We start from the raw sequence: 19,529 nt of genomic DNA on the forward strand, positions 1-19,529 counted from the left end.
CAGCAAGTACAAAGGCTCTGAGATAGGAATCAGTTGGGTTTGTTTAAAAAAAAAAAAAAAAAAAAAAGGCAGGTGTGGCTGGCACATAGTAAACTAAGGGAAGAGAGGAGAAAAGGTCAAAGAAGCAGGTCAGGGCTGGAGCATGCAGGCTATCCTAAGTTTAAACTCTATTCTAAGAGCACCACTGGAGGATTTTAAGCATGAAGTAACAGAATCTAGTTTACATTAAAAAAATTACATTGGTTGTTAAATGGTAAAGAAAAATTGTGGGGGATCATGAACTTCCTTCCACAGGCGGACAAGTTAGGAGACTATGCAGTGGGGTGGGGGGGCGGACGGCACGGAGGCAGTCAAGATGGACTGAAATAGACAGATGGGTGATAAATTTCAAAGACATGGCTGGCAGGACTTGCTACTGAACACGGGAAGTAGGGTGTGGGAAAGAAGAATCAAAGATGTCTCCTGGGGAGCTGACTCGAGCAAATTTACTAAAACGGGGAAAGAAGAGGAAATATCTACTATTCTGGACTAAGAAAGTTTCAGATGTCTATTAGATAACCAACTGGAAAAGTAGCACACAGCAGGCACTTGCTGCATACTTTTAAAAATTACCACTTTCGGGATAGACTCATCTACAAATCAAACATATAATACAGCATTCCAAATTTGGCTAACTCTATTTGCTGCTTCCAAGATAACAAAGATAAACAGAAAAGAGTAAGTGACTGAAAGGACCAGAGATCTCAGTTCATTTGATGAAATCTCATTTTTGCTATTATTGATGCTTCTTGACCCAGATTTTTAATATAAAGGTGCCAAATAACCTCCTGCGGCTTAGTGCCTCAGTTTCCTCAGCCATTAAACGAGAATAACAGTACCACCTATCTTGTATGGCAATCGCTTAGTGCCACATCTGGCATATATAAGTGCTCAATAAACATTACCTGTTATGTTCCAGACGAAATTTCCATTTAAAAAACATTAAAATGTTCTATTATTCAACACTCATTCTGGAACAACAGGGAAGTGTCTGTGTTTATATTTTATAGATGGCAAAGTGAGGTACAGAGACAGTTGAATGGAGCAGTACACTCAGGTGCATACAGTTAAAGTAGAGCAGACAGGCACCTGGCCATTCAGGCAACTCCAGTGATTTAAGGTACGATGCTGCTATCTCTTCTAAGAGTGGGTTTTTCTTTCACTTTTTTTTTTAAAGAAGTAAAAAAGGAATAGTGCTTTGTGACAAAAGTCATAAGAAAGTCAAGGATGAATGCAGAGAGATCTGCATGTTGTAAAAAAGGCCTCTTGACCCTTAACTTTTCTCTGTAAAGTGAAGGGAAATACATTAAGTGCAAATTCATTTTGTGAAGCCAACTGTATGGGAACAGCTGATCGGGTAACGCTCAGGTTTGAAATGATTTTCACTAACTCAGCTAAGAATGGAAATAAGTACTTCACATCCCCCAACCCCTTTTCACTCTTATTCCTTTAGAAACGTCATAATAGTTTTTTCCTTCCATTCTTTTACAAGCAAATTTATAGCATTCATAAAATTTTAGACTAAGTCAGAAGGAAACTGAGAGGATATCTAATATATTCTTTCATTTTACGGTAAAGAATGAGGCCCAGAAGGGAACTGACGAAAATGAAATGAAAGCCAAAGTGGCCTGGGACCAAGTGTCCTAATGCCCCACAGGTTACTCTTCCCACTACAAGGGTATCAAATGCCGGGCCAGGCAGTCACCAGAGCTCCTCTGTGTCTATGACAGCCATCATCCATCATGTCACTACTTCCTTCTGAGCCTTAACCCTTTGGAGTCCTAAACCACACTCAAGCTAGCTGCTGCCAGTGATGGTGGCCACGCCTCTAGTGATCTAGTAAATATAAACACCAGATTTCCTGCTTAAAATATCAAGACCTTTTCTCCCTTCCATTCTGCCTTTTGAATTTTAGAAATAATTAAACTTTTCTGGGCAGTAATGATTTTTTTTAGGGAAATATCTAAATTCTACACACTGAAAATGTGGCTGGAGACTGTGAAATAAACTCACTTTGTCTAAAATTTAAAAATAAATATAAGCAAAAGTAATCTATGGTGACAAAAATTAGAAAGTGGTTGCTCAGGGCCAGGGAATGACTGGGAAGAAGCAGGAGAAAACTTTCTGGGGTGACAGAGATGTCCTCTATCTTGAGAAGGACACAGTCAGACTATACACAAGATCTGAGCATCTCACTGTTTGTAAACTGTATCTTTTAAAAACAATCTAAATACTCATGCAGAAAATTCAGATTTTAAAATTCTCATCCAAAGAAGGGACTTGAACTGCAGTTCAGCTGATGAAAGGCAATGACCAAACTCAGAGATCGTTCAAAGTCAAGCTATACATTTCTGTTCCAACTACTCATGAGAATAATACCCACTAGACCAGAACTTGTGTATGTGGAGGGCAAGTGAAGAGCTTCCTTTCAGGATATGCTGATGAATGGATTCTGTCTTAAAATAGGAAAGAAAGTGTTATTTAAGAACTGTGTACACTCCTATGATAACATATCCACCACTCTCCATGGTCTACTAAAATGCATTTAGAATTTAATAACAGAACCTCATCCTAAAGACCACAGAGAACTTCAGATGATAAGGAAAGTAAGCTTGAACACAGTGCAGTAATTATGTTTTTAGATTTTTATTTTCTGTATTATTCTCCTATAAAACTTGGGTGTGTGTAACATTCTGCCCACTGCATTCCATATCTGGTAACACAGTCTTGACAAAAAACAAGAAGAGTACTGAAAAGGAATAAAAAATTGGCTCTCCTCTGGCTGATAAGCACATGATGTTGGCTCAGGAACCATAGGTGAGTAGGAAGACAAATTGGTTAAAGACACTGCTCTGTTAGGGCTTATCACAAGAGGAGGGGGGAGAAGAGGGCAAATTTAGAGTTTAAGTTACAGCTAGAAAGGGAAGACAAATTTCTCACCTCTTTCAGCAAAGTGCATTGCATGATAAATTTTAGCATATGATCATAAAAAGGTCCAGTATAGAATCTGGCATACTGATAAAGGGTAGCTGTGTAAGAAAACACTATGTTCCATTACTAATGAAAGACCCACAGGAGACTGACTGTCCCTCTCCTTAGTGATGGTCATACATACCAAATCTGGCTTCACTCGGTGAGTCAGGGGAAAGGAGAGCCACATAGAGTACAAAGTGGTGAGCACTGTGGACAGCCAGGACTGCTGAACCTCACGGCTTCTGGGAATGCGGTGAATAAAGTATTCGGGAAACTAGAAGGAAAATAGTAACAATCCAAGTCAACCGGGCCATTGATAACCAAGGTAAACACAGCAACAGTTAATGCTTGTAGACACAGGTCATGCTTTATTTAAAATTTTCATTCTAACTACTTGTAAATTAAGTTACAAAGCCCTTTCCATGCTTTATATGACACACATCATCAGGTTATGACAGAAAAGTTCCTAAATATGATTAAAAATGTTAAAGTTGGTGTTGACAATAAGTTGGGATAAATTTTCTACAAAATATGTTTTAGGCAAAGAGGTTAACATGCTGATACACAAATTGTTCTTACAAACCAACATGTAAGGCAAATAATCTAATACCAAGATGGCCAGAGGAGATGGACAGAGAACCCCAAACAGAAGAAACTCAAACAGCCAATAAACACAAAAAGATGGTTAATAATTAAACATAAAAGAAAGCAATAAATCATTTTTTACTTACCCAATTGTCAAAGACCATGGTTACCCAGTGTTTTTTGAGGGTGCTGGGAAATAGACACTTACATTCCCTGGTACAACTTTTGCTTACAGCTTTTTGTGAGGGCAATCCAAAAATATCTATCAGAATTTTAAGTGTGTCTACTTTTGATCCACATTTCTGTTTCCAGAAATATATCCCACAGATTCACCTACATGCTTATTCACTGTATCATGCATTGTATTTGTGGAAATCAGAGACAGCCCAAATATCCTCCAATAGGAAATGGAGATGTTCACACAACAAAATATATGAAGATAAATTAACAAATGACAGATTTATATGAGCTTACATGGAAAATGTGCCAAGCTAAATTGTTAAAAAGAATATGCAAGTGGCAGGACAGTATGTTTAATACGGTCCAGGGTGTATTAACAAATCACAACACATGTGTGTTGGTATACACAGATGTACACATATTAGTATCTGCTCAGAGAAAATCTGGAACTATTCACCATAAACTGCAAAGAGGGGATATTTTTATTTTCCAGGTCATGTATGTCCACACTTAAAATTTGCAACAAGCATGTACTGTTACTTTCATAATAAAAGAAATGAACATTTCTCCTTGAATCAAAGTTCTTGGTATACTTGTTATCTTTTGCTATGTAACAGATTACCTCCAAACCCAGTAGCTTGAAACAACAAATATTTTTGTTTCTAACTTTCTGGGGGGTCAGGAATCCAGAAGCGGTTTAGCAGGGTTATTATGGTTTGGAATCTCTCATGAAATTGAAGTCAAGTTGTTGGCTGGGGCTGCAGTCATCTGACGGCTTGACTGGGGCTGGAGGATCCACTTCTAAGGTGGCTCACTCACATGGCTGGCAATTTAGTGCTGGTTTTTAGCAGAAGATCTTACTTCTTTGCTACATGGACTTTTCCATAGGGCTACTTGGGTATTCTCATTACACAGCAACTAGCTTCCCAAAAGCAAGTGATTTGAGAGAGGGAAAGGCAGACACCACAATGTCTTTTATGACCTAACCTCAGAAGTCACACTTTGTCATTTGCACAAAGTCCTACTAGTTACACAGGTCAACCCTATTTAATATGAAAGAGACTACACAGGGGGCTTGAAACCCTGGGGGTTTCTTGGAGCTTGGCTACCACACAGGTTAAGTCAGACAGTAAAGGACTAAGTATTTAATACACTCTTCTCCCCATCCCCCTATTGGCTTAGTACAATATACTCCTTGAGAAAATAGAAAAGGCTTTTCCTAAACTAGTGGAAGACATACAATTATTGGTCCTGAGATTGTATGTTTAGAAAAAGATATGAAATTGTGTCTGGAGGCTTTTGTTGAGCCTCCAGTATGAGCCTCCAGTATGAGCCTTCCTCATACTCCAGGAAGGCATGAGTATAGTTCTTATATATACTGCACAAAATGCAAATGTACTACACATGTGACTACTTTGTTTCACATGTGACTGTAAAGACTATTTCCTCCTCCTTTCATGTTACACCAGTGGAGAAGGAGAGATCTGGATTCAATATATTATTCACTATTTCTATTTATTCTTCATTTATTAAACCAACATTGTTTTTCCTTCCAAAGGATTAAAGTACTAAATGTTGAACTAGAAAATAATACCGAATAGTTCCCAAACTACAGAGCAAACAGGGAGCAGTAAATAACCAAGTGGGGACAAACCTGTGAGGTGTTTTGAGATCTGTGCTTGCCTAATTTATGATTATTAATTGGAAAACACATAACTGGCAAAACTGTACTATGAGCCAAAATCCCTCATCAGAAAACTTTTGGGTCAGAAGTATTTTTAACAGGTAATATGGGGCATCCTTGGAAGTTTGGGGGAAGTAACCAAACATATTAATATCTCTGCAGCAAAACATGAATATTCACACTAACAAGGATAAATAAAGACTATAAGCCTTAGGCCAATTCAAATCAGGTTTTGCTGCCAAAGGTGTGACAAAATTCAGATCCCCTCCATCCCCCAGTTTTCAGAACTTTTTGGTAATTTAGATATGGGATTGTGGAACTTGTACTGCAAAACACAATTGAATCCAATAAGATGTCATTGCTATTATTACGGCAAAAATAACCCAGTAGGGTCTCATTCTAAAGGTTTTTTGGATGTTACTTCCCAGTTTTGAGGCCTGATCTCCGTATCTATAAAAATTTCTTCAAAAATGCATGGGTGTTTATAATGCCCCTTGAATCTCTTAAAGCTGCAAGCATATAACTTTGTAAAGAAGCAATGTGCAATATTTCTGGATATTTTTAGTGTCTTGAGGGGCTGGAAGCAGTTTGACTAAGGCTCTAGCAGCCCAACTCCTCAGATTCCATCTGCGCTCCAGAGGGGCAAACACACAGGCCTGGTAGGGAGGGGTTTTTCAAGGGCGTCTGTCTGGGTCTGAAGACGGCAGTCTCAGACTAGGACATGGAAAAAGAGACTACATCTCATCCCAGGAAGCAGCTTGAAGAAGCAGAGAAGATGGGTTTAGGAAGTCTTGTCCATTCTCAGAGGAGGAACAGAAACTAGTAGTGGGATGTTCTGGGGTAGAGACTGAGGGACTTCCAAGACGGAAACTAGAAAACAGGCCTGAGGGTGAAAAACAAGGCTAGTGACCAGCATGATGGCCTCTGCTTCTGGAAGTGCATGCAAGAAGCCTGACCTCAGCCTCCAGATCAGATGCCAGGCTGAGGAGCGGAGTCCCAGTTCCACTTGTGGCTGGAGCTAACTGGGCCAATGATCACACACCTACAGTGGCCAATCACCCAGTTTGCAGAGGAGAGTCCCGGTATAATTATTAACAGTGCCTCTTCTGCTCTCAGAAATGTCCCAGTTGAAATGATAAACTATGTAGTGACCCATAGGGCAGGACAATGAGTAGGTTCTTCCAAGTCACAGGGAAAGAAATTTATTCAGAACAGCAGGAGGCAAAATGATGGGAGAATCTGCATTACCATTAAGGATAAGAGTGTAAGTGGTAGCTGGGAAGAAAGCCAAGCTGAAAGTTCTGTCAGTGAGATAAACAGGAAAAGAGTCAGGTGATGATGAACTCGGGGAAGGGCAGTGATGAGGAGCTAGACAAGGGATCAGAACCATGACCCTGACTGGCAGGGACAGGACAGTCCACAGAGTCCACAGCTCTATACTGGAGAGGCCCTCCAGCTCCAGATCCCATCCAAATCTTGCCTACATTATCATTTTTTTGATAAGAAGTTCAGATAATTGGAAATCCTACCCAAAAGATTTCTCTCTAAATCCAAGTCTCTCACCACCCATTCCCCCACTACAGCAGGCCAGTTCTCCTTAGACACACCTTCCCGACTAACCTTTCTAAGATACCCCCACCCCACGTGTACCCGTACTCTTCCTTCCCCCATGGACAGGCTTGCTCTACGTTTTTGTTTTTGTATTTTGGGCTTTATTTTGAGAGAGAGAGAGAGAGAGAGAGAGAGAGAGAGAGAGAGAGAGGCAGGGAGGAGGAAAGAGAATCTTAAGCAGGCTCCACTATCAGCAGGGAGCCTGACAGAGGGCTCCATCTCATGAACCATGAGATCATGACCTGAGCCAAAATCAAGAGTCGGGTGCTTAACCAAATGAGTCACCCATGCCACTCTACTGGCATACTATATACTTATTTATTTACTACCTGTCTGCCCCATTAGAATATAACTTACCTGAGGATGCCAGGAAATTTAATCACTGCAATCTCAGCGCTTGTGAAGAGTACCTGGTTTACAGTTGATGCTCAGTATTTATTGAATGAGTGATTCAATGTTATTTATTGCATGTTAATAGATATTAATCCAATCTTCTTGTCACCTAGCTGAGGTATATTTAGACGGACGATATAAAAGGGCACAAAGACAGTGATTTCAGAGTGCACCTTTAGGGCCTTATTTGTAGGGGCCACTCAGTAAACAGATTAAAATGAATGGAATTCTTGGGGCTAGAGAAAAAACCTGAGCAAAGCGGGGGACTGGAAGTTTATAAACAGCCAGAGCCAGGAGGCACCAAGTTCTAAGGGCTTGGGGAAACAGGAGGGAGAATGAGAATGAACCAAAGACCAATGCCCTCTTCCCTAACAATGTGTCCCAGGTAGAGAGCCTAGACTGCTCTCTATGAAACTGACCACTCACAAGGGCCTCAAGAAATGTCTCAACCTTTGTGGGTCCTCTCCCTAGAAAACAGATCCATGAGAGAAGAGTGTCCCCAGAGCTTTGAGGTCTGAGCATATAAGGGAAGGGAGCCTGTTAGGCTAGGCAAGAACAGCAACCCATTCTGCACCTGACACTACTTGGAAAATTCTATGCCTTCAGTTTCGGTATTATACCTTCTACACGGGTGTGTATTGAAGTGGATGGGAACCTGGGCCATTTTGGTAAAAACAGGGCTCTCAGATTAACTATGCTTGACACACAGAAACTGGTGCTAGGGTATTTGATGTCCCATATTGCCTAAAGGAAATACTAAGGGTCAGGCCATGGAAAAATCTTGAGAGGTTTTTTTTTTTTTTTTTACATATAAAATAATCAAATACATGAAGAAATCAACAAGGAAAAATTATTAATAGAAAGATTGTATTTTGGTTTTAACAAAAGTTCCTTTGAAGACAAAAGAATGGGATGGAGTTTCAGAGAGCGACAGTTCAGGCCTGGCTATGACCTTTGGCCAGACATTCTCAGGGATTGGGGCATCTGGAGAAATCCAAATGAAGGCATCCTCACAGACATAACTATTTTTGTTAGTCTGTACCTTTGCCTTGAGGGAAATGTCCCTGACCCTCTTTTATGTCCTACTAATGGGATGCAGGACACAAAGGAAGCCTCATCCATCATTTTACCACCCCTACCCCTCACCTCTAGACCCAATATTTAGTTTAGGAGAGGCTACACAACCCAAGCAGGGTCAGTGTTCCCTGGATCCTGGACCCAAGAAAAGTAATTCCTTTGAAAGACACTGTGGGATGTTAAACTGGCTCTGAATCCATTCCACTGGGGCCATGAAATGCATACTTTAGTGTTCCTCTATTCACTAGGCTTTTCTATAATGACTCAAAAGTACTATCATATTTGCCACCAAAACATGCTATTCCACATTCCCAAGCCAGGAATCGACAAAGGAACAGCAAAATCTATCATAAATAAATTTCCTGGTTATATATGAAGATCATGAAAATATACATTGGCGTTGGCAGGGACGGAGGGTGGGGCACCTGCTCCTGTGGCTCCTTCTTCTAAAACCTCTACACACATTCCATATCTAGCTACTTATTCCCAACATCCCTGCTATTCTTGGTCCAAACTATGACCATCTCTCACCATGACTACAATAACCTCTCAACTCATCTCTAACTCTCCTCTGGCTCCCCTACACTTTATTCTCTACAGAATCACCAGAGATTATAATGTATAGCAGATCTTTCCTTTCATTCTCCTGCTTAAAACCCTCCAAAGGCTTACCAATGCACTTGGGATAAAATCCAAATTTCTGACAACTGTCTCTGAGGTCCTGTGTAACCTGGGCTGCCTTATCTCTCTAATGGTTCCTTGTTCACTCACCAACCACATCAGCCTTCTTTCTTGTTGTGTGAATATGTCAAATACATTCCTTCCTGAGGGCCTTTTCGGTTCATTCTGAGTGGTCTACCGTGCTCCCTAGATTGGATCAATCCAGGTCTTGCTTGAACATTACCTCCTCAGAGAGGAGGCAGGCTCCCCACGTGCCCCTCCCCCGATACACGGTCACCCTCCACCACATTGTCTTATTTTGCCATCTTCACAGAATTACTCATACTTCCAATTAACTTGTTTGTTTGTGTGTTTGACTGGTGTCTGCCTCTCTCTTCAGAACACAAGCTCCATGAGAGGAAAGGATTTCATCTTGCTCACTGCTGTAACCCCACTGTGCAGAACGGTGTTTCATACATCATGGGTGCTCAGTCAATACCTGCTGAACAGATAAATGACTGTCACTATAGTTTCTAGAAGTCCAGTCTGTGGTCCATGCTGGATAGGATGCTGACTCTTTACCTTGTAACATCTCAGGATTGTAAGAGACCAACTAATCCAACCTCTCCACTTCACGGATGAGAAATCTGAAATCTCCCAAGGTGACACCGCCAGCAAGTGGTAGAACAGGTCTTCCATGTGCCCTGAAATATGCTCCTGACTCACCCTTCTAAAGACCCTTCTTTGATCTCTGCACCTCAGTTCTGAGGAATACATAATGAGCTGAACCAACTTCCCATGGAGCCGTGTTCCCTGCCTTCTGTTGCTTCTATATATAGCCAGCTACCCATTCTGACCCATTTTCTTTTCCTTCTCTGTTCTTCAACTCACCTACCCTCTATATCTACAGCCTCCAACCCACAGAGCTTGCCTGCTTCCCTGGCTCTGTGGGGACTGAGCTCCCTGCGCCCTCCGGTCACCTTCTCCTTCATACCCTGTTCTGTGCTGTAGGTTTGGCATACCAGCCCCAACTACCACTGTTACCAAGGTGTCCTTCCCGGCCTCCAAGCCTTTTTGGTAAAAACAAACAAAAAACCCCCAAGAAAACAAACAAACAAACAAACAAACAAAACAGAGTAAAAATACAGGGACTCAGAAATCCTCAGAGTTTTTGTTGAACCTTAGCAAGTCCTGTTGTTTTGCTATTGCTCCTGCCTGGTAGCCAACTGGGTTACATAGAAAGTATATTCTACTTGAGTCCTTTTTTTTTTTTTTTTTAATGTTTATTTATTTTGAGAGAGAGAGAGACAGAGAGAGAACGTGAGCAGGGGAGGGGCAGACAGAGACGGAGAGAGAGAATCCCAAACAGTCTTTAAGCACTGTCAAGCTCAGAGCCCAGTGTGGGGCGTGATCTCACAAACTGCTAGATCATGACCTGAGCCAAAATCCAGAATCGGATGCTTAACTGACCCAGGCACCCCCTGAGTCCTTTCTTTCTGTGCAGTTCTATGTGTATATCCTGCAGTGTGTGCATTTCTTGCAACATGATTTGGTCTCTTTCACGCAACTGGCAGTAATATAAAAGACAAAGAAGTGAGATTCTCTCTCTCCCTTATTCTCTCTGCACCATATCTTAGAAAAAGACACATACTAGTTAGTGAAACCTCCTTTTCATCCATCTATCTAAATGTCCTAATTAAGAAGGGGCAGAGGCCATGTGCTATAGTACTGTATGTATACCCACAGAGCCTCCCAGTGTTTCCTACACAAGCTTGACTGACGCCTAACTAGACATAGAGTGGCAAGACAGCCAAGAAAGGGAGAATGTTTACTAAAAAAAATAATAATAATAAAGTAGAGAAATGGATTTTTTTCCTCAGTCTCTAGTTTGTCTGAAATTATGTGAAACACTGAGTTAAATGCTAATAGTATATGACAACTTGTAACTTTCAAAGTATCTTCCAGAATTACATCACTGCTAAAACCCACAAACATATCTGGCTTTAGATCTGTGACAACCTAAATAGAAGTTTATAGTGATTTAGATGGAAATAATTCCACCAAGGAATCCAGATGGCATCATAAACCACAACAGAGCAGATTAAGTGGTCTATGAAGTCATTCTCTGCTGTTACCACACACTGAAATGTACAATATGTTTATTATTTAATGAATGCCACACTATTGCAGAATCTTGGAAACAAGACAAAACTAAAACGGTAAAATTTCATTCAACCAAAAAGGGTTTCAGCTTTCTTTTATAACTGTTATAATTCTTAACAATGCAAAGTATAATGTACATACTAAAAGAAAACTATGTTGGATGGTTCTATCATTCTGAAATCAAGATGACCATAATTCACTGTACACACAAAAATGTCCTTATGTGCATGTCCTTTAAGTACTTGGTAGGTGCTCACTTAATGGTAGCTGATGAAGGAGCGAAGGGGCCAAGGGTCCCAGACTGGGTCTTGCTGATAACCAGTTGTCACCTTGGGTAAGTCAACTTCTCTAGACCTCAGCCTTTCACAAGGAGGCCTTGCAAGATCAGGATCCTCAACTAGCCACCATGATTCTACAACTGGCCCTCAAGTCGAACTCATCAAAGACAAGCAAGGCTGATGCTCCCTGCTTGTCCCATGGCTTTCAAGCCACTCCTCATTTCACCTTTAGAAGCATTCCACTCCTGGAGGTCAGGGCAGCAAGGAAATAAAAAAAGTCATTTGTTCTTAAAACAATTATGGGACTGTGGCCACTCAAATTTTTAATGTCCTTTGTAATGAATATTAGTTGTCCTCTTCTCAGCCTCTTACTGCCCCCTTCTTTTGCCAACAATAACCAATTTTCTTTTGGGTAACTCACTCCTCTCACACTCTCAGGCACAGTTTTGGTGGGATGTTAGCCCCTGTCTCCTTCAGTTCCAAACCTCTAGTACCATGAGGAGGCCTGGAATGGCTTAAGCAACATGGGAATAACCCTCATCCCTGGCCACAATGACTGGCTGAAAGACAGGGCTATAACCCAGCTGAAGACCATGAGACTGGAGACATTAGGAATTTGCTGGAGTTTCTGGGAAAAAGAAGTTTCCTCTCTCTCTATCTTCTACATGTTGTAAGAGACCTTTTTCCCTGCAGGCTAGTGCAAAGATAGAAAGCCAGGAGGTACTACTGGGTTTTGCCACCCTGAGGGGAGAGCATAGCTGCTGGAGCCAGCACTGTGGGGAGCCTGATGGAGGTGAGGCTGCAGAAGATAGAGCAGACAGACATTGACCATCGCTAGTGAAATTGCTGGGCACGTGGACCAAGTCTCACCCAGAAATAAGACTGAATTTTTCCCCTTTGCAAGTAAACAAATTCCTCTTAGTGCTCAAGCCAGTTTTGAGTTTAGTTTTATGTCACTTGCAACTTAAACACCCTTCCTTTTAGCTTTAAAACGATATGAATGTTTAAAAAATTTAAAAAAAGGGGGGGGGGCGCCTGGGTGGCTCAGTCAGTTAAGCATCCAACTTTGGCTCATGATTCATGATTCATCATTGGCTCATGATTCATCCGATCTCACAGTTCATGAGTTCAAGCCCCGCATTGGGCTCTGTGCTAACAGCTCAGAGCCTGGAACCTGCTTCAGATTCTGTGTCTCTCTTGCTCTCTGCCCCTCCCCTGCTCACACTCTGTTTCTCTCTAAAAAATAAATAAACATTTAAAATAAATAAATAAATAAATAAATAAATAAATAAATAAATGTAAGACTATTTCCCTTTTTTATAAAAGAAAATATATCAATACCATAGATGAACACTGAATTGCAGTGCTGTGTTTTTCATTTCATTCATTAAATACCTACCAGGTGACAGGAACGGGGCTGGAAACACATGGGTGAGGAAGGCATTCATAAGGAATTCAGTAGAGAGTAGCAGAGCAACACAGAAAAACTAGCAATTGCAATCAAAGAGCGTAATACAAAAGGATATAAGTATTAAATATAATGTTAGCACCAAGTAAGAAATAATGCACTATACTTTGAGAAGCTAAATCAGGCTTTATGGAAGAGATACTTGATCTCACTTCTTGGCAGGATGTGAAATTTACCAGGGATAGCAGAGGGGGAAAAAGGGTCTTCCAGACATGTTCAGAGCAGTGACACATGAAATTGCATGAAATTTGGGGGGAACTGTTTGGTATACAAGGAGCACAGGAGAGAACAGCAGAAAATGGAGCTAGGGAGGCAGGGCCTTCAAAGCCATGCTGAGGAGCATGTACATGAAGCTAAAGGCAATGAGGAATCCTTGGAGGATGATGAGAGCAATGTGACCACATCTGCATTCAGGAACCACCACTCTGGCAGAAGGGGTGGGGCTCCCCCAGAAGCAGATCCCTGAAATATATCAGGAGAACGATGTCCAAGGCCTAAAGGATACTTGCAGCACTGAGGTGAAGGAATGGAGAGGGCCAATGGTGGGAAGGAGGGACTTAGGGAGGCTGGAGAGTTTGGGGTGACTCTCAGGTTTTTAGGTGGGGTGAATGGTGAAAGGGGAAACAGGCTGAGAGCATATCATTATTCATTATGGTCTGGTTTTCAGCATAATTTTATGAGTCAGTAAAACAGTAAGTATAAAATATATCAATGTTAGAAGATATTACAGATAATTTTTAGGTTGAAATGGGGCAGATGGGTTTGTACCTAAAATGGGGCAATGGGTTGACCTGGCAGGTACACAGAATAAGATAACCTACGAATCCAGGAAAAGGGAGCGCTCAGAAATGCAGGTTCTAGGCAGGCACCAGAGGGCCCTACCTGGAGCAGCAGCCTCATTTGTCTTTCATAAGTCAGGCTTGAGAGCCAGTTGTGGGAATCACAGAGGCTTTCTGAGGACCCCCTGATCTCGTCCAGGCCTTTACTTCGCAGTAAGAGAATGAGATCTGGAGAAGCTACCTCCCCTGGTTATCAGCAGGACCCAGTCTAGAACCCATGGCTCCTCCACCCACAGGTCACTCGGTGGCACTTCCTCATCAGCTGCCATGAACTGAGCATCTATCAGGTCCTTGACAGACAAGCAGCCATGCCTCTGCACTCATCACTTTCCCTTCCCGACCATGATCTGCCCTTTGGTCAATCCTGAAACTGAAAGTACAATAGTCAACCTCATTAGTTGCGTGGCTTGGAATTATGTTATGCCTGGCATGATTCTAACTACCAGCTCCATAATTATTTCCTGGTGCCTAATGGCTAAAAGGCACGAAAGAACCTTCGTTTATGCAAAAGGAAGGACAAAGGGAAAGAGGCCACATCCTGATTTTATGACAACAACGATGACAAATTATTGTATGCTCAGGACCATAATATAAGTATACATTAAAAAAATATGCTTTATGTAAATGTTTACATGTAAACATTGGTTATTAGAATGTCTCTAATTCACTTCAAAATGGAGAAGTAGCAGCACTGTATTCTACACTGCTACTGGCTCTGCATGTTGTAAGAACCCCACATATATTAAACTGGCACAGGCATTCTGGGCACATGATCAGAAAGTCGAACAACTGCAATGTTATTCATAGTTTCTTCAATTCCATCAATTCAGAATCTGATGCAGAGAAAGTTTAACCTGACTTGCCTTTGTTGTAGAGATGGAGAATGGGATAGTTAAGATTTAGGAAAGAATTTAAGAGACTCAGCTATTTAAAATACTTCAGAACCATGTATACATCTACCTGATAACAGCATTTTGAAAATACTCACCTATTCACTGAAACAGCCACATCAGGATCACTGTTTGCAATAAACTACCAACATTTTATTTTGGTATTTCACTCATTTATAATGGCCTTCACCAAATTAGACGTATTCTTTATACCTATAATTGAATGCAGTCAAGATCCACTCTAAAGAGGAAAAGTGTTTATATAGATTAATCACACTCTAAAAATGAATACCACGAGTTTAACAGAATTCACAAACTGAAACGAAACCCACGATTGCAACTATATAATTTACAAAAGTATTTCTTTCAGGATTGCTTGGGAATTGTGAAAGAGAATGAGCAGATGCATTAGATTTAGAAGTTTCAGTAAGTTATAGCCAACTTCAGCCCACTCTGTGAAGTCAGCACCCCACCTTGTGGAAAATAGTAGGTGTTGTTGAATGGAAGCACGCCATGTTAATTTCAGAGGCCATGCTTGATAAATCCTGCAACCACCAAATTGCCACTGAGTTATACACATACGTAGAATAAAAGATACAAAACAAAATATTCCTATTTATTAAAGTAGCAGAAAACTAATGTGTTTCCAAGATACAAGTATACCCGTCCCAAAAGACTGGTCCTTATGATATGTGTTTGGGTTATTTAGAAAATAAATATTTCCTATGCATAGATTACTATTTCCACAGGTGCTTTTACCACTTCTTAGTTTGTTTCAAAACATAACTTTAATTGTTTTCTAACTGTAACTTAGAAAATACAGAAAAATGTTCAAAGACAAAAGCAAACATCAACCATTATTCACAACCAATAGATGATCTCTCTACCCTCTGCACAAACTTAAAAAAATATTGGGTCACTTAAATCCTTTCTGTAACTGAAAGCATTCTAAGATGACCTCAGGTTTCTAAAACTGAAATAATTTTTTATCTTTTAATTTCACCAACTTCTTTCCCAATCTCCTGTCGTGGTTCAAAAACACACCCACCATTTGTCCGAATGTGTCCTGTGTTTTCCAATTTCCTAGCCCTGAGATCTCTCCTTCCCCTGTATTCAAAGCACTTACTTTTTTTTTAAATCAAAGCTATATAAATAAATATATGTATACACACACACACACATATATTTGTATGTATGCATGTGTGCACACACACACACAGTTTTGAAGTTTCCTATGAGACTCTCAGTTTGGTCAGACACCTGAGGTAATTCATCATCATTACTGGTTTCTTGGAAGCATCCTTTCTGGAGTTCTCTGTCCCCCTGCTCAACTTCCAACTCCCAACCAGTTGTTCTCTAGGCCTGCTGTATGTGGTGGTCTTCATATGGAAACTCCCTTCACTGCCATCCTGAAAATTTCCTTCATTTCTCTTCTGGGCTGGAACCTAGATTCTAGGACCACAGTCTTCCTCCTTCTTAGGTCCTCCTTGTTTTGATGGAGCACATCCTCTATGAAACGTCGTATGGGAACTGGTGTGAGGATTGCTCTAATCATTATTCTGAATGCCACTTGGACTCCAAACGTGACTCATTTTCCTTCGCTTTTTGGAAATTTTATCTTTAGTTCTGAAATTGCATGATGATATATCTTCTGTGACTATAGTTTTACTGGGCTGGGGATATTCCTTTAGTTTGAAGGTCACATCCTTTAGTTGTAGGCATTTTTCTTGGGTGATTTTTTTTTTTTTTTAATGACACCTGCCTGTGTTATTGTTCTTTCTGGATAGTAGCCTTCCAACATCCAGTTTGATTATCTAATTTTATTATCTTTTCTCTGTTGGTTTTATCTTTTCGTTCCGCTTTATACCAGAATTCTTCAACATGATCTTCCAATATTTTCATTTTTTATTCCTACATCAAAATTTTAATAGGCAAGGATCTTTCTAGCTATATGAGGTTTTTTTAAAAAATGGATATCATTCTTTATTTAAAGACACAATGTCCTTTCATTTCCCTGAAGATACTGTTTTCCTTTAAGCCCTTCCCCTATGCCCTGGCTCATGATTTGCCCTTTCCTCTGATTCCTTTTCTCAAAGTTGCTTCCTCAAATAGTTTTGCTTTTTCTTATGTTGAGACTTCCCTCCAATGTCTGTAACTGTGGATGTCGGTTCACGCCAGTGATTCTCAGGATGGGGGTGGATTTCTCCCCCAGGGACATTCAAGCAAGGTCTAGTCTTCAAGACTGGCGGGGGCGGCTTGGGGGGTGGGGTGGTAGTGGTGAGGGGCTAGGAAGACAGGGATTCTACTGGCATCTAGTGGTTGAGGCCAGAGATGCTGCTTAATTAACATCCCACAATGCCTCCTCACACGATTTACCTGACCTCAAATGTCAATAGTGTCGAGGCTTGGAAACCCTGGTTCATACTAAAGAATGAGGCATTAAAAGGCAGACTCGAAGCTCTATGCCCTGGGTAGGGTTGTCAAGGGGAAGATAAAAATAGTCATAGTGAAATAGCCATTTCACTGGGGGAAATCCTAAATATCAGAATCTATACTTCTATTCTCCTGAGCAAATCAGTTTTCTGAAAGCTAATCTTCAATCTTGTGCCTGGGGGAAATAAATGTAGCATTCTGGGAGCTTATTGGAAAGGAGATCTAAGGGGTGCATACTGGGGGGACAAGGAGTAGTTAGCTGTTCACTCTCCTTACATCTTCTGTTCACAGGGCAGTGTCTATCCAAAATATGGCTGGGTGTTCCCAGAGCCAAAACCTTTTTAGTTCAACCTCTCCAGGGGTAAATGTTGGGTTTTCTACCATGATAGGGTAGAGGGTCTACCTGGTCTATAGGCAGATTTCAACCAAGAGGCCTCGTTTCAGCCCCAATTTGTACTCCGGCCTCCAGGGTAGCACTGCCCAGGGGTACTTTGATTAATTAACTAGCACTACCCAATGACACTTCGCTTGTTAATTAATTCTGAAGGTTGCCAGTATTTGTGCTTACGCCTCTCTTACTGCACAAAACATTTCTTGAGGCAAAAGGGCACTTCCTTTCCTTATTTGAGTTCTTTGTAAAACTTGGTCCAAATTTTGCACATAGAAGCTAATCAACCAACATCCACTTTCGATTTTCAAGAAGGATTTTACCTTGGGGAAGCCACAACTTCTAGGAGCTGTTCTGCCCATCTCAAACAAAGAAGAGCCTATTACACAAATGCCAGTACTGCAGCCTCAGCAAGGTGCTTGGTGAATCAAATCTTTAAATAAAAATACTCTCCAGGTGGAAAGACTGCTCTCAAGCCATATAAAGCCTTCTCAAGTCAGGAGAGGAAAATTATCCTTAGCAAGGATCTATGTTTCTAAATAAGAAATGAGACCGCTTCTCGTCACCCTCCCCACACGGATTAGTATGTATTACAACATACTAGAAATGTCCCCTCTGGCAGCCATTCTGAAGATCGGCCCTCGGGCCTCCATGGAGCGGTGATGCAGGGTGCCACCACTCCATGTTCAGCGGTGCACTGCCACCTGGTGGGAGCAGGAGGGGTAACAGTGACACGGCTGAGGAGGCCGCACAGTACAAGGATGCAAGTCTTTCAACACCTGGAAGGGCTCTCGGGGACCATTTCTAAAGGCTGAAGGACCTTTTCGGTTGGGAGAGAGGGAGAGGAAAGAGAAAAAAAGGGACAGAGCGCAAGGGCGCAGGACTCAGGAAATAGTTTTGAATCAGTGCAGGGAGGGCCCGTGCAGTCCCTCTGACTCCCAGGGTGCCTGTAAGTTCTTCAGGGCAGAGGCTGTTGACTCTTTTAGGTGGTACGAAATGTTGTTTACAAAGACACTGACACACAGGGATGCTCCACCTACAGAGTTCCCCAGGTCAGTGATGACAACTTCATTCTTAAAATTGCTCAGACCCAAAGTTTTGTAGTTCTGCTTGATTTCTCTCTTTTCTTCACATTTCTCTCTTTTCTTCATATCCAATCTGTCAGGAAATTCTATTAACTCTATTTTTAAAAAAATATCCATTTCCCCCATTCCTACCCCTTTCGGTGCAAGCCACACCACGTCTTTTGTGCACTGATTCAACCGCCTCCTCAGTGGTCTCCTTGCTTTCATCCTTTGCCCTTAGTCTATCTGTACAGAGTGATCGGTTTAAAACCACTCCCCATTTCCCTCAAAGTAAGACAGGGAGCCCTTACAGTGGCTGATGAGGCCCTATATCATCTGGCCCCTGCACCAACCCCTCCCATCTCCTCTCTAGAGCCTCCCTCCTCTGACTCCCCTCCAGCTACCAGGATTCTCTGCTGTTTCCCCAACATCCAGGAATGCCCCACTCTATGGCTTTTCCAGAGACTATCCCTTCTGCCCAAAACCCTTTCTTCCCAGGTATCCCCATCTTCTTTAAGGACCTACAAGCAACTTCAATTTTTTTCTTCCCTGTCAGAATTCCCAATCCCACTACCCCTGTGCAATCTTCCCACAGCACTGACCGCCTTCTAACAAGCTTTAAGATTTTTTTATTTACTATGTCCAGTGTTACTGTCTTTCTGATCCAGCTCACATTCAGTAAGCTCCATGATGGCAGGAATTTTTTTGGTATGTTTTGTTCATGGGTGTATCCCAACTGCCTATAATAATGCCTGGTCAATGGAAAGCAAATATTTATTGTTGAATAAACAAAGTTTAAAAAAA

General features: G+C 41.4%; 1 protein-coding gene across 1 annotated transcript in view; it reads right to left on the minus strand.

The window, feature by feature from the left end:
- Positions 1-19,529, minus strand: part of ALG14 (ALG14 UDP-N-acetylglucosaminyltransferase subunit) — a 100,523-nt gene that overhangs the window by 60,508 nt on the left and 20,486 nt on the right. Inside the window, exon 3 of the mRNA XM_027058539.2 lies at positions 3,155-3,286. Within this exon, the coding sequence (XP_026914340.1) occupies positions 3,155-3,286 (132 nt within the window). The remainder of the gene's footprint in view (positions 1-3,154; positions 3,287-19,529) is intronic.

Source organism: Acinonyx jubatus, chromosome C1, assembly GCF_027475565.1.
Source record: "Acinonyx jubatus isolate Ajub_Pintada_27869175 chromosome C1, VMU_Ajub_asm_v1.0, whole genome shotgun sequence".
NCBI classification, from domain to species: domain Eukaryota; kingdom Metazoa; phylum Chordata; class Mammalia; order Carnivora; family Felidae; genus Acinonyx; species Acinonyx jubatus.